Here is a 15,168-nt window from a genome sequence, read left to right on the forward strand (position 1 = left end):
ATTCAGGAAGATTTTAGTGCCTGCTTGTTTAACACAATCTTATAAATGATCCCTTAGAAAGGATGTAAAAATCAACACATATCTTAATGGGCTAATTGTGCTCACTGCAGTGTTGAGTCTATAAAAGCTTTTCAGTAGTGAGAGAAATGATGGCATTTTCATCTTAAATTGCAAACATAATTGGTGTTCTAAATATCTTTTTGTTTCTAACTTAAGTGCTTATTGACAGCAGAAATTTCCCCAAAACACTAATACAGTATTTAACATAATTTCATTTATTGAAAAAGAAATCCAAGGGAAAATAACATACAGCTATCTGAAACTATTTAGCAGGAGGAAAATATCAAAAGGAAAATGTAATTAAATCTAAACTTCAAAATTTCAAATGTAACTAATATTCAATATAAATTTAACACAATGTATATTTGATTAAACTTACACATTTAAATATATTGATGAGACTAAAGAAATAAAAATGATATCCTGGAAATCCAGGACAACAATTAAGAGCCATACAAAAACAAATTAAAACTAACAAGCTAATCCCTATTTTATAGAATTTCCCATTTTTTATTGAAAAATAAGAATACATTTTAGCTCAGCTCATGGAAAATTAGTACAATTGAAATTAAATTCAATCAGTTGTAAATATTTCCTTGAGAAAACTATTTCAGTTTTTACCCAGAGTTTAACCTCTGGCCTACTCAACATTTTGAATTCCAGTTCCCTAATTTCAATATATTCAATGTAGATTCAGGGTAGTGATATCACCATTCGTAATTTATTAAGCTTTAATTTAATATATGTTAATAAAGTCATCCATATACAAATATATGTAATATTTCTCCCTCTCTAAACCTTGCTTCTTTTTCTAAGCAGACATGAATGTATGGATTGATTCAGAACTGACATAGTTGACATTAAGATTTCAAGTCTTTAGTCTTTCTTTTTCTACGTAATAACAATATACATGTTTATTGATAAATATTATGGATATTCAGCAAAGAACATGTTATATTAGATTTGAAAAAAGTTCTGATCATTCTGTGGTAGCTTTTCTCCTAAGCAGAAGTAGAAAATGCCAGACATTGCTTTTTAAAAATAAGCACTAAGAAAACTAATAAACTGATTAGTCACAAAGGGAACATTGTAGGAAAGGAAAGAGCTTGGGATTGAACCCTATGGTTTTATTGTTTTCACAGAAAATGCAATAACTCCTCATTGACATCAACTACCCAGTTGCAAGAAGAGTGTACCTTCTGCTTTGGTGAGACACAGATGAAGCAATTAGTAATAAGTAGTCATCAACCAAGAAGCAAATTAATTTGGGGTAAAGTTTTTCCAGTTTCAATGCCTGTTGATTGGCCCTGATCTTTGAAAGGCACATTAAAAAAGAAAAGGTTTCTGGTAAATAATACGCATTATAAGAATACTTGAAAATCAGCCTATAAAAATCAGATTATTCCGTCACCATCTTTCAAATCACTAATCAGAGCAAAGAAAATCAGTCATGAAAAACACCACAGCCAGGTTCATACAGTCTTAATTACATAACTAAATGAATTAATTGTTCTTCAGGTTACACATTTTATTGACATATATGTTTATTATAAAGTCTTTAAAATAAAAATGCATGTTTGGTGAAAAGTTAATACAGTTGTAATTTGTATTTCATCATATTTTAAAATACAAAAGAATGGAATTATTTTTACTCTATTACATGATGTAACTGACTAGCTGGGTTGTAATTCTCAATATTATAATATCATAATTCATTGCCATGCCAAAGTCAATTCTGTGATATTTGTGAAATGAAATACCTTTAGGTTAGCCTATTGCATGACATTGTGGTATACCATGCATCTTTCAAATCTTTTAAAGAAAAGTTAATGGCAGGCCAAACTTGTGGCAAAATATTGTCAATAACATGAAGGTGGAAACATTTTAAACACGTATATATAGCATACTGTGATTTGTGGTGGAACTGAAAAACAAGTAGCAGGAAAAAGAAAAAAAAAAAGTGAACCTAGGTATGTGTATCATGTATTTCAGAGAAGACTCAGATTTTTAAAATGGACAAAATAAAAGTTACATTATTTTTAAATACTGCATAGTCAATGAGCATTTGATGTAAATCTTACAAATATGGTTGGGTGTTTTTTCTCACTTTAGAGTTTGTTGAAAAGTAGTCATATTAGGCATTGTTTGGCACTTCTGGCAATGTTAGTGACTTTAGTGAATTTCATTATATCTATAATGCATTTTATATATCACTACAAAGAAATGCTGCCAATTGCAATTAAAATAGGCCCGATTGCAGAGATGTGAACATGTAGAGAGACAAGCATTCTTGAACTGATGAAATAGAATAATACTCCTAATTAATTGGGATGAATTACTGGCAATAAGAGATTACATGGTATATTCATTCTCCCAGAACATTAAAAACTCCATTGCCTGGTTCCTTTCCTTAAAAGAACAAAAAATATTGATATCAATTACACTTTAAATATGTCATCGAAATGGAAAAGGAAAAATATGTTGGTGAGTCCAGTTCATAATAAATACAAAAAATATTAGGAAAAGGAAGGTAGTTGCTAAGGGTGTTTTGAAAGTTTCATTATTTTTACTAATATTAAAGAAGAGGCTACTTAACAAAATTTACATTTCACTTATCCCAATCTTTTAAAATTTCTACATTTTTATCCATTTACTTTCAATTAAAGCAACTGAACATAAGATCTGAAGTGAAAAACGTTGATTCAAATTGTTTGTTGGTTTACATGAATAATCCAGAACCCACTTGAGATATACATTTTATTACCATCTCAATAAGTCTGATTGCTTCGCACTTCTGATTGCCCCTTTGTTCTTCACATTCATCTACAGCTTTTAAAAAATTTAAGCAAAATTAATTTGTGAAGTACCAGCCAGTTCTCATCAATTTCTGAAGCATTGTGTATTCTTACTGTTTGAGAGGGTAGGAAAGATTTTAGTATTTTATAAATGCTTAGTAGTAGGATCGAAACTTTTTCTTACAGTAGTTTCTTTGTGCATAATTATTTAGGGTAATAGGACATTTGACTCTTTACCTGAAAATGATACATGTGTATTCAAATATTCTGAATATAGACTTTTTAAATTTAATTTTTATGTTTTATTGCAAAAGCCTCACTGAAATCAACTTAAAGATCAAGGAAGAGGGCATTATGTTAAGATCTAAAACATTTTCATGGCCATTATTGGAATGAAAGTGAAGAAAATCAATTAAAAAAGGTGATCTACTGATAAGAGAAAGTGGAGAAAAGGGTCTAGTTGCCACAAAATAGAAATTAAGGTGAAGGGAAATTTTGTAAATAGTAAAATAAATGCTCCAGATATCGTTTACTTGAATCTCTTTGGTCTGATAAAGTATATGGGTGACTGTGAAACTCTGAAAAAAATTTAATATGCCTAATATATTCAAATAAGTTATGAAACTCATTTGTTTATCATGTTTAATTTAAAGGACTTGATTCAGATCAATTCCAACACTACCTAAATTCAAGCAGGTCCCCTTTTGAACTGACTTAAAATAGGCATTAAATTCCAGGTTCATATATATTTCATATTTTACCTTCAAGGGTTTAACTGTTTTGTTGTTTTCTTTTTTTCATGTATTACAAATATAGGAGAGTGCATTAGGGAGTTCCTATTAAAATTTCTTTCTGCAGACATTAAGGTATGTGGAGCACTGAAGATTTATCCCATGGTAACCAATAAATTGTATAACTAATTTCATTTTAGTGATAAGTGAACATTGCTCAACAAACACACATACTGCTTGTCATACCTTACCTGGAAAGAGGCTTTATTGAACATAGCTGTAAAATTATACTTTAAATTGAATTACTGAATTTGCACAAACATTTCTACAGAATTGTTTTAAAAAAATCAAGCTTTGTCATTTTCTACTACATTTTGTTGTGCTTTTATATTAATATTTGCAAATGTTATAATTTAATACTTATATTCCAATTACTTGCATAATCAGTTTTTTTTTAATCCTGGGGTGTTGAAAGAACATATAATAGTAATACTCTTCTTAGACAAAAGTCTTTTTAAATGCAGTTAAAAGCTGAGATAATTTAAGGAAAAGGATCTTCAAATTTTCATAACCAACAGGTTTAAGTGAAATTTACAATGCATTGGAAAACTGGCTGGTTAAAGATATGATTTGTCCTCAGGTAGCTCAAAATCATTTTTACAGGTTTTTGTTTTTTTGTAAAAGTGTTTTTTAATCTTGGTAAAATAATAAAATAATATTTCACAATTTGCACAGAGTCTGACTATAGGGCAGAGGCATATTACCCTCAGAGTTTAGAATAAAGCCAGATTTTTCAGGCCCAGTTCCACTGTAGAGTTAGTAATGCACTGCAATCCCAAACATTTCCTTGTTCCCTCTAAAGCTAGGGCCAATTTCATTTCAAATAGAGGTTAGAGTAAAAAAAATCATTTTTGTGTTTTACCACCTTCTGCACTAAGTATTCTTAATAAGCTTTTGCTCTGGTTGACCCATTTAATAACCTGGAAGAAAAAAAGTGTTGCTCCATGTCTGGTCTCAATGGAAGTAATTTTCTAATGGACAATAAGCCGAAAGGCCATGGCTGTCTAGGAGGTTAAACAACAAATATCTTGTCTGCATGGGCTTACGCAGCAGCTTCGGTCCTGTTTTCTTCAGAAGCGGCTTTGTTGTCTTGCCTGTAATTTGCACATTTAGGCTCTGTAGTTTGTTTATAAAATAGTTTTACACAAACCACTGTTAGCAGTGCAAGCTTCTGAGTTGAAAATTATTCAGGCTTGTTTCATTGAAGGCACTTGGTTTCCATGGCAATTTATAAAAGATGGTGGTTTGGTTTCTTCATTGGAACAGATGACGTAGTTTGGGTGTTCAAGTGGCCGCAAGCAAACTCCGATAAGCCTGTGTAATATGTAAGCCCAGGTTTACCGTCCTGGATAGTAGTGCATGCAAAAAGAGACAGCATACAGTTATCTAGCTTAGCCATGGGAGAAAAATAATAATAATAATAAAGGTGGGATGGGGTTAAGGTGGGGAGGAACGTGAATGCTTTAAATAATTATGAGTTCGGGTTATTTTCAAGGAAGGGTAACAGCCAAAGGTAAAAGGGCCTACATTTATTTAATTCTCTGTGAAAACCTTCTTGAAAGGAAAATAAATGCCAGCTCTTCACGTACCCTGTTTACAGTGAGGTTTTTGTTGGCAGGCCATTAGGTTTCCATGGTAACAAGCAAACTATTCATTTGAAACAAAACCAGCCATGACTTTGTGCTTTGACAAGGATTTCTGTAGCTCTTTTTTTTTTTCTTATTTTCTTTTTTTTCCAGAGTTCAACCAGATGACGCTGTAATCTTTTTAGCCACAAAAGCACCTGAAGGTCTCTTCTCTACTCAGGTCAAGATTATCTTTTACATTTAGGTTGGAATAAGTTATACTTCCATGATGTCTTTTTATCCCCAGTGCTTAAAAAAATTTTGTTTTTATTGTTTTATTTTTGAGTCAGTAGTCAGTGGAGGAATCTTTGGTAGTTTGTTTGTTCAATGTCCATTTACAAAGACTCTTTCTTCGTGCCAGTGCCTGGTGAATCTTTTATAGCCTCTGCCAGGATAAGGTCACCTTCGAGGACTTAAGATAGAGACGAGGACGATAATGGGAAAAAGCCATATATGAACCAAAATCCCAACAGCACCATCAACAGAATCTAAAAATAAGGAAAATAAAGGCAAAAAAAAAAAAAAAGAAGAAAAGGAATAAGCATTTCACATAGCTACTAATGCAACCTTGGTGAATAATAAAACAAGTATATGACAACATTTCAGAAAGATATTTATTTTTATTTTGTTTTATCAGCTTCATTGCTAAGGGAAGTGAACAGGAAAATGAATATATGGTAAGGCACTTGATAAAAAGATTACAGATTTTGAATTGATATAATATGCTATGAAAACTCCTTCATAAGATATTCACTTAGGTTTGAGGTTGAGCTCAATCTTAGAGTTCTGCTAGGCATAGGAAAGCAGAAACATGGTGAAAATTCTCAGAAATCTTCAAAAAGTGAGGGTTTTTTTTTTTTTAAACTTCCAGAAGTGGATAAACTTGAATACTGACAGAAAATCTCTCTTAATGAAAACTAGAAAGGGATGGTTATGTGTACAGAAAGTAACAATTGCAACTAGTAGATTATCCATGTTTAGATCAGTCTGTTATCTATAAATTGTGCACATCATTTTTTCTTTAGTTTAACTTTTAGAGGTACTATGAAGACTATTCTAACTAAAAAAAATTCCTTCCACCTATCTGCCTGGAAAGTCCTACTGTAATTGGGATTTCTGTTAAAGCCTGGTGTCCAGGTGATGCCTCTTAGAATGCATGCCTTACCGAGGAGGGATAACACAGGCATAATTCATTAACCTAGCTAAAATTGCAAAACGGCTTGCATCTAGGGGAGAGTTGAGTTTGAAAAATAAAGACATACAATCATATCTGGATGGTGTGGGACATGGTACCATTTATTGCCTGGAAGGAACTGGTAGCCTGAGGAATCAGGAAGAGGCTTTCAGACTTCAGGCTGGTCTATACTTAGAATATAACATTCATTTAATAATCATTAATCAAATGCCAGTCATCAGAATGAACTTAATAAATGGTAATTAAATGACACAAATGTAATAGAAAAATTTCTCATGCCAAATAGATTATTTTTATTCAATTAATATTATTTATTTCCCCTGATTTATAGATTTTAAAGAAAAATACTCCCAGTATATATAGGGGATATTTTCGTATTTAAAACTGCCACACATTTCTTAAACTTGCTAGTTTAACAGAAAAAGAACTAATTATAAAAATGTTCTATTATAATAGGCCTTGTACAGTAATGAAATCCCTATGGGCTTTCACAGCATTTAACTGTGGCTACTTTTATCGGTTACGATTTCTTTCTGCTCGAGGGAGTAAATAATTCCCTTTGCTTTCCTCCTTTGAAAAGTTTAAATCAATTACTTGAATATATTTATAATATTTGTGCTTACATTATGAAAATGTTAAATTTCTGTATAAAGTTGTAACTACCTTCAGTTAATAAAATGTTACTGTCACTCAGTCACACTATGAAATTCAAAAGAAATCCCATTCTCCTTTGAGGAGAATGCACGTTTTCCTGTGCATTAGAAAAACTTTGTTCTTTTGAGCATAGCTACTGGCTTTCTAAAGCAGAACTAGACAGATACAGAGATACATTTTTACTAAATATGTTCTTTGAAATACTAAATTTAATGACAAGATACTATGAGCAAAATGGCTCATTGTTATATGCAATTTTAGTTTTTGTTTTTTGACAATACTTAAGAATTGAGGCAATTCAGTTCATACGAGCAATCAGTGAATAGTTGTATAAATTTGACTTTCAACATCTATACTGATACAGTTTCTCACCAAATACAGTAACAAAGACTGATTTGCTCTACACTTACACAACATAGATTTTCATGCTTTTGTACGTGCTAAATAATTGATGAGTAATTTGTGTAAATTTAGTTTGATTGCTTTCTCTATACATGATGACAAAATGAAAGATTCCAGATGAGTATAAGATAATCCTTCAATTGCAGTCATTTTAACAGGAATGATTTTTATTTCATAGCTTCAAATGTGAAATATGGAGATGAGGATTTTAAGAAGCAGCTAAACATCCAATTCTAAATCTTTTGTATTATTTATCATGTTTTATTTATATCCCTTCTATTATAAAATGAGACTGTGATCAAAAAATAAAATTAAAGATATCATTAAGCCATAATATTCAAAAAAAGGGTATAAAGTGAAAAATTATTAAACAAGCTTGTGGTGCAGATAGGAGAGTTTACCAGAAATATTAGGGCTACTTCATTACTTAATATATACATTGAAGCTCTTTACAATGCTGAATTTGTTAAAATGGTTAGCAAAAGGACGGGCACGGTGGCTCATGCCTATAATCGCCTGAGGTCAGGAGTTCCAGACCAGCCCGGACAACGTGGTGAAACCCAGTCTCTACTAAAAATACAAAAAATTAGCCGGGTGTGGTGGCAGGTGCCTGTAATCCCAGCTACTCAGGAGGCTGAGGCAGGAGAATCGCTTGAACCTGGGAGGCAGAGATTGCTGAGTGAGCAGAGATTGTGCCTTGCACTCCAGCCTGGGCAACAAGAGCAAAATTCCATCTCAAAAAAAAAAAAAAAAAACGTGGCAAAGTTAGATTTAGAAAATATATTCACAAACTGAAGGAATAAAAACATCTATGCTGATATGGTAGGCTTTGTGTCCTCACACAAATCTCATCTTGAAATATAATTCCCATAAGCCCCCTGTGCCAAGGGAGAGACCAGGTGGAGGTAATTGAATCATCAGGGCGATTCCTCCAGGCTGTTCTCATGATAGTGAATTTTCACGAGATCTGACGGTTTTATAAGCGGTTCTTCCCTCTTCTCTCAGCAATTCTCATTGCCGCTCTTGGGACGGAGGTATCTTGCTTCCCTTTCACCTTCCGTCATGATTGTGAGTTGCCTGAAAGCTTCCCAGCCATGCAGGAACTGTGAGTCAAATAATCTCTTTCCTTTATAAACTACTGGTCTTGGGCGGTTCTTTATAGCAGAATGAAGATGGACTAATTCAATTTACAGTGTAAATATGTGCGCCGTATATAGATTTATCACATATTTTAATAAAAGTTTTTAAATCTTCTAGAACAAATAATATCAAAGTGTTTTAAAATCATAATTAAATATCAAAGTGTACTTGCTTTACATAGCTCTAAATTAAAATCTCACTTCTGTTTTATCTCAGGCAAAATATGTCTACAATTGAATTTAATACTTTAAAAATAACTGAAAAAACCTAAGAGTGTTAGATATAAGAAATTTTTAAATAAGCCAACTAAAAATAACTTAAAAATTAATTAAATGTTAATTTAACAGTAATATTACTTTAACATTACATTAAACCAATCTCAAAGATACTTACTCTTAGTTGCTAGGTCTTGTTTTGCACATTCTCCTTCTGCAATTGATACATCATCAATAGCAATGTCACCTTCTATTCCAGGACCTCTGATACCTTCAAAAATGAGCTACAAATATGAATGAAACAAACCTAAATGTGGAGCTTTGATTTTCAGATTAATTTCTTTTGAGAAATCAAAGTGACAAAAGTAAACTTGTCAGTAATCCTGGCATCTTTTATATTTGATGGCTTTCAAAATTAAAACTTGCAAAAACATAAACTTTTATCCCCAAACCAATAATTGAATCTTCCTTGCATAGTATTAGTTTTTCACATCAAAAGCTCTGTGTTGTTTTTAAATCAAAACTAAATTTAATTAAATAATACAATAAAAAAATGACTACACATCCTCTTTTAATTTTTAAGGATAAGGAAAAATGTATTATTTGAAAAGTCTTTCTCTGAAATAGATTATTTCCAGTTTTATATAAACATAACTCATAACATTAGTTTCATAGAAATACTTTAAAAAATGAATCAATTCTGGATTCTTTACAACAGTAATATGTTTATTGAAGCCCAGAACAAAGTTGTACCATCTCTGAAATTGATTTCTCACAAATAGGTTGAATATTTTCCTCATATTCCCTTGTTGACTTTATAATTTACCTCCAGCATTTCACTGCTGATAATCTATTTTTTAAACTTGAAGATACTTATCGGTCTATTTATGTGGAATATCTCATGGTATACCTTTGAGTTTATGGTGTCTATAACAATGGTGGTCACTGAGGCTCAGTGCATGAATATTGAAAGAATAAATGAATAAAATCAGAATCATTTATTACTAAATCCTCAATACAATGACAATAGAATGACAATTAGCAAATTTATATTTTTTATTTTTACAGAAACAAGACTTTATGAGAATTTTCTCTATAACTCCCAAATTATTCCTTGCTTTCAGCAAAATTGTTTAATCCCTTTGAATACTATGAGGCAATTCATGCATTTAGTGGTGGGTTTATAGTTCTAGAAAAATACATGTTAAAAGGAAATACCTACTTTGGTCTTTCCAAAGAATAGTTTAATAAAGAGCTGTTTCTAACATTAAACTGGTAATGTGCACTATTAATGACATTTCTAGACTTATTTTGTCACAACAAAATTGACAAAGTTTATTTTTATCAATGCCAAAGTTTTTGTTTTTATTTTAAAACATATCCTCAAAGGCAAATCAGAGTCATTCCTGAACTTTTCAAGGCTGCTGTCCTGGGAAAGCCATAGTTTAATTACCATGATTTTGAGAGAAGTTGGGCTACTTTTTAGAAATTGATCCAGTGTTCTTTGATATGCTCTCATAATTTTATCAGTGGATATCTCCAGGTGGTAAGCAGAGGCATCAGCTGTCAACTTTTGTATAGAGACCTGTCCCTCATTAAATGTAGTTCATCAAACAAAGAATAATTTTCATGATTTGATAGCACAGAAAAATTTGAGGAGTTCTTACTGATAAATTAATATGATAAATGTGGAGTTTCCTGCTTAACTATGTTAAGATAAGCATGTTCATAAAGATTATCTAAAGCCATCTCTTTGAAAAACATTTAAAATGGTCTGTGCCACTGAAGCCAAAACAGAATGTCAGCTGGAGTTCAAATATTTAGAACCAAGTTAGCAATTTAGCAGATTCTCAGTCCTCGGATAGAGGTCTGCTTGCAAATGATGACTTGCATTTGAGATAGGATGGCATCTGGAAAGGTAACTGGGAAGTGGCTTAAAAAAGTCTCAAGACTTTTAAACAGTACTTTATTTAAAAGGTCTATGAGAAAAGATTTAGGAAAAACATTTGAGAGAATTGAATATAGAGAAAGGGAAGTCATTTTAATGGTGCAGAATATTCCACGTTATGGATATAATTTAACTAGTACCTTATAGTCGTTGTTAGACATTAAAACTATTTTCTCCTATTATGAACATGGCCAAGGTGACTACATTTCAAATAATTATTATTCATACTTATTTAGAGCACAGTGTTCTTTGAGGTCTTTATAAGTTGTCCCTCTGAGCAAACTACCTGTGAGAAAATATTTCCGATTTTCCAAACAGTAGGTTTTTAAGTCTTGGGGTATATTTTCCTCCTTTGATATGTGTTCCTTACCTGATAGAGAGTCAGTGTTAGAGCACATTAATAGTTAATATTAAATACTGCGTGTAGCATACAATACAGGCTTTACAATGTAGAAATGGGAAACATCAGGGGTTTGCATTCTCATGTGCTTTATGTGGGGAAGTGAGATGTGGGGAAGAGTCTAATAAAGGTGGGTTAAAATGCTCCGCACCTGCTCGCACTTGAAATTTACACAGATGAAGGTGAAGTCAAAATCCTTTTATTAGGAAGGATGTTTGAAAAACATTCAAAATGTTCTGTATCACTGAAGCCAAAACAAAATGGCAGTGTATGGATTTCCTATCTTAGCGATGTAAAGGTACAAAGTTTAAAAAACTATCTATACTTATTCAAAGTACACAGGTGCTTTCACTTAGTAAGTTGTTGTTACTTCCAGGCAGGGGTCACATAAAATGGTGAGATTTCATTAAAAATCAAAACCACATGTCATCAAAGTCATTCCTGAATTTTTCAAAGCTGCTGTTCTGGGAAACCGAAAGTTTAATTACAATGATCCTGCCATTACTCAAAGCATTTCAAAACTTACTCTGCTACTGCCTTTAAAGGATTAAACAATCCTTTTTTCATTTCTTTTTTCATTCTTTCTTCCTGCCTCCCTGTGCAGCTTGATCAAAATCAAAAGATTGGACCTAGGCTTGTGCTAAAAAGAAAAAAAAGCCCCAGAGCAGTGAAATTGTGAAAGACAGACCTTTCTGTAGTCAGATTGAGAGAATGTGTGGGGAAACAATCTGTAGTAAACATCAGGAAGCAGATTGACTAATGCAATTTAATATGTGTGCTACCTACCTACTGGCAATATGTTGACTCTAAGTCTGTGGTCTACTGAACAGCAAAATTAGAAATCAACAAAAATCAAAGTGTCATGTGTCCAGAGGGCTTCCTATACCTAGAACATTACCTTATATGAATATTTCATCCCTTGGTGATAACAAATAAATGAAGTGGTACAGTAAAAACAAGTAGGCTGATTTGCAAATATATTTACATTTACTATTATTGATAATACATTTTGTCATTGATAAAGGAAGGTAATTTCTTTAAGCACAGCAGGAATTTTAGAGATTGTGTGTAAATAAAGTAAGAAATTAGTAGTTATTGGTATAAAATTCTAGCAGTAAAACTCAGTAGAGTAATAATTTGTATTTTTAATATTTATTTATAATCTTGTGATGATAAAGAATCTACTTCAATAGGCCAGATAAATATTGCAGTCTTCCACAGGGTCGTTTTTGAACAGAAAGAAAGAGAAAGGTCCTGTGTAGTATATTTGTTTCCTTTTAATTTCTACAGTTTTGCTATTAGGAAGATACAGATTATTTTTTAACTGGTTGACTTTCACAAAGAAATATTTACTGCATTTTTTTTTATTATATTTTAATTTCTGGGGTGCCTGTGCAGAATGTGAGCTGTCATCTATATTAGGTATTTGTCCTAATGCTATCCATCTTTTAGTCCTCCACCCCTCTTCTAGCCCTCTCCTAGTCCCCCACCCCCCCGACAGGCCCCAGTATATATTGTTCCCCTCCCTGTGTCCATGTGTTCTCACTGTTCAACACCCACTTATGAGTGAGAACATGTGGTGTTTGGTTTTCTGTTCTTGGATCATTTTACTGAGAATGATGGTTTCCAGCTTCATTCACGTCCCTGCAAAGGACATGAATTCATCTGATTTTATGGCTGTATAGTATTCCATGGTGTGTATTGCCACATTTTCTTTGTGCAGTCTGTCATTGATAGGCATTTGGGTTGGTTCCAAGTCTTTGCTATTGTGAACGGTGCCACAGCAAACATATGTGTGCATGTCTTTTTATAATAGAATGATTTATAATCCTTTGGGTATATATGATATATAATCCTTTGGGCATTGTTTTTATGCTCTGAGCTCTTGACTACACTTATATTGCCAAATTATTGAATTAAGTTTTATAAATTTGAACAGATTCATAAATGACTTCTAGACTAAGATCTTGACAGCATGTTTTACTTGACAGTGTTTTTGTGTGAGTTAGATTACACAAATATAATGTGTAGATATTAAATAAGTGCCTTACCCAAACTTTTAAGCATTTGTAAAAATCTTTGCTTTTTCTAGAATATAAAGATGAGAAATTTTAATAACAGTCCATTAAAATGTGATATTCTTTGCCAAAGAGGATACACAATAACAAAAATGTTAATTATATTTATTTGGAGAATGAAGACTCCCAAGTTAAAAAAGTTAAATTGTCATATTTTTATGAATTTCTGTCATTATTTTGACTACTGTTACATTATAGAGATAAAATCATTTTCCTTTCATCTTCAGTACTGCTGAAATGCATTTGGTTTAACCGACTTGAATAAGGAATTAACAGTATCTAGGTACCCCTGGAGAAAATGTTAAACTTTAAGTCTACTAAAAGAGAGATAAAATTATGTAAAACTTGTTCCCTCACACAATAGGAATATTATTTTAACTTATTTTCCTTAATTGAAATGATGAGTTTAAAATGGAAATGTTTTCACAGTGTGTTCATGCAACTCAGCAAACTTAACATATAAAAAATACCGTGTAATCAGAAAATTAACTTTTGGTGAGTAAATTTAAAAGAGAATTTTTAAAAAGTATGTGGATTTATGTATTAGAATTATACCTGACAAAATTGTTTCAATTCATCAGTGACAGTTTCTTACACGCATAATGCTTTAAAGCATATGAATATAAATGTCAAAATAAAGATACAGATGATGCTATAAAAGTGTGTGTTCAAATGTAATTTCTCATCAAGAAAAGAGTTACATGGATCAGTAATGAGTAAAAGTAGATAGGGGAATTAAAGAATATAATGCACTTCTGATGATTAGCCTTCATTGTTAATAGTGACTTCTGCAAATATTTACAACGTATTTTCTTTCTGACAAAAGACACATCAGTTCTAATCATTAATGCTAAGGCAAATGCAAAACTCTAAGACTGCATTTTGAAAATTGACAGTATATATCACTTTGAAAAACTTCAGTATATAAATACATTTAAAATAACCATTAGTGTTAATAATGTTGCCTTTATTTTATTACTTGTTTAGCAAACAATTGAAGTATCCTCAACTATTATAAAACAAACTTGGAGACAACATAACAGACCTAGTGGGTAGCGTTGGCTTTTTCCCTGGGGGAACTTCCCAAATAACTTCACAAAACTCTGCCAATTCAACTTGTGGGAAAAATGTCAATTGGTTGTCAAAATTTCTAGTGTTAAATAGTACCATGAGATTTGACTGTTGGGAAAGACAAAGAAATGCATCAGCTTGTGAGCTGCAACTGGTAAATATTTTCAGTGGTTAACTCAGGAGCCTCCATTGTGTCTGTATAATTGCCCTGGAATTTGGCTTAGAATGGCAGATATGCTATATGAGCATATAATGTCTACTAATGAGGACAATATTTTCTAGTTTATTATTAGTTGGAACATAAGGCAGCATGATGTAAGGAGAACACTATAGTCTCTTTTCCAGTCCCTGTTATAGTATTATTTGTATTTCAGTATTCTCAAAAATTATGTCAAAACCTATTTCTAAGTCTTTAAATGAATATGTAAAAGTAGGAGATTTCCAGAATCCCTTTCACTGAATCTAAGAAAATGTAAAGAGCATTTTGTGTCTTACAATGTATTTATATACTTTACCCCTAGAAAACATTTGAAATATACTATGAAAGAAGTAAAGCATTAAAAGAGGATTTTTAAATATTTTCCTTGGTATGGGATGTGAAATTAATTGACATTATAAGAATATATTCATTTTACTTTGTCAGAATTGTTGCCCTAATTTTTCTAAATATGGCAAAATGTATTTTCATCTCAAGCACTGAACATGCTAAGTTAGTTCTAGTAAATGAACCCCAAAATAAATTTCAGTAGAATAAAACTTCTATTTGGCTTAAAAAGTACTAAACTATAATTGTA

At 31.8% G+C, this 15,168-nt stretch overlaps 1 protein-coding gene across 4 annotated transcripts in view; it reads right to left on the reverse strand.

Moving 5' to 3' along the window:
* Window positions 1-254: 254 nt before the first annotated feature.
* Window positions 255-15,168, reverse strand: part of MDGA2 (MAM domain containing glycosylphosphatidylinositol anchor 2) — an 868,798-nt gene continuing 853,884 nt past the window's right edge. For all 4 annotated transcript variants that reach the window (XM_021668181.2, XM_064365839.1, XM_021668182.2 and 1 more), the window contains 2 exons: window positions 9,056-9,161; window positions 255-5,759 (listed from right to left, as the gene is read on the reverse strand). In XM_021668181.2, coding sequence (XP_021523856.1) covers window positions 5,671-5,759; window positions 9,056-9,161 — 195 coding nt within the window. In that variant the 3' untranslated portion in view covers window positions 255-5,670. The remainder of the gene's footprint in view (window positions 5,760-9,055; window positions 9,162-15,168) is intronic.

This window comes from Aotus nancymaae, unplaced genomic scaffold (genome assembly GCF_030222135.1).
Source record: "Aotus nancymaae isolate 86718 unplaced genomic scaffold, 86718_ANA_hifiasm-v0.15.2.pri h1tg000062l, whole genome shotgun sequence".
NCBI classification, from domain to species: Eukaryota; Metazoa; Chordata; class Mammalia; order Primates; family Aotidae; genus Aotus; species Aotus nancymaae.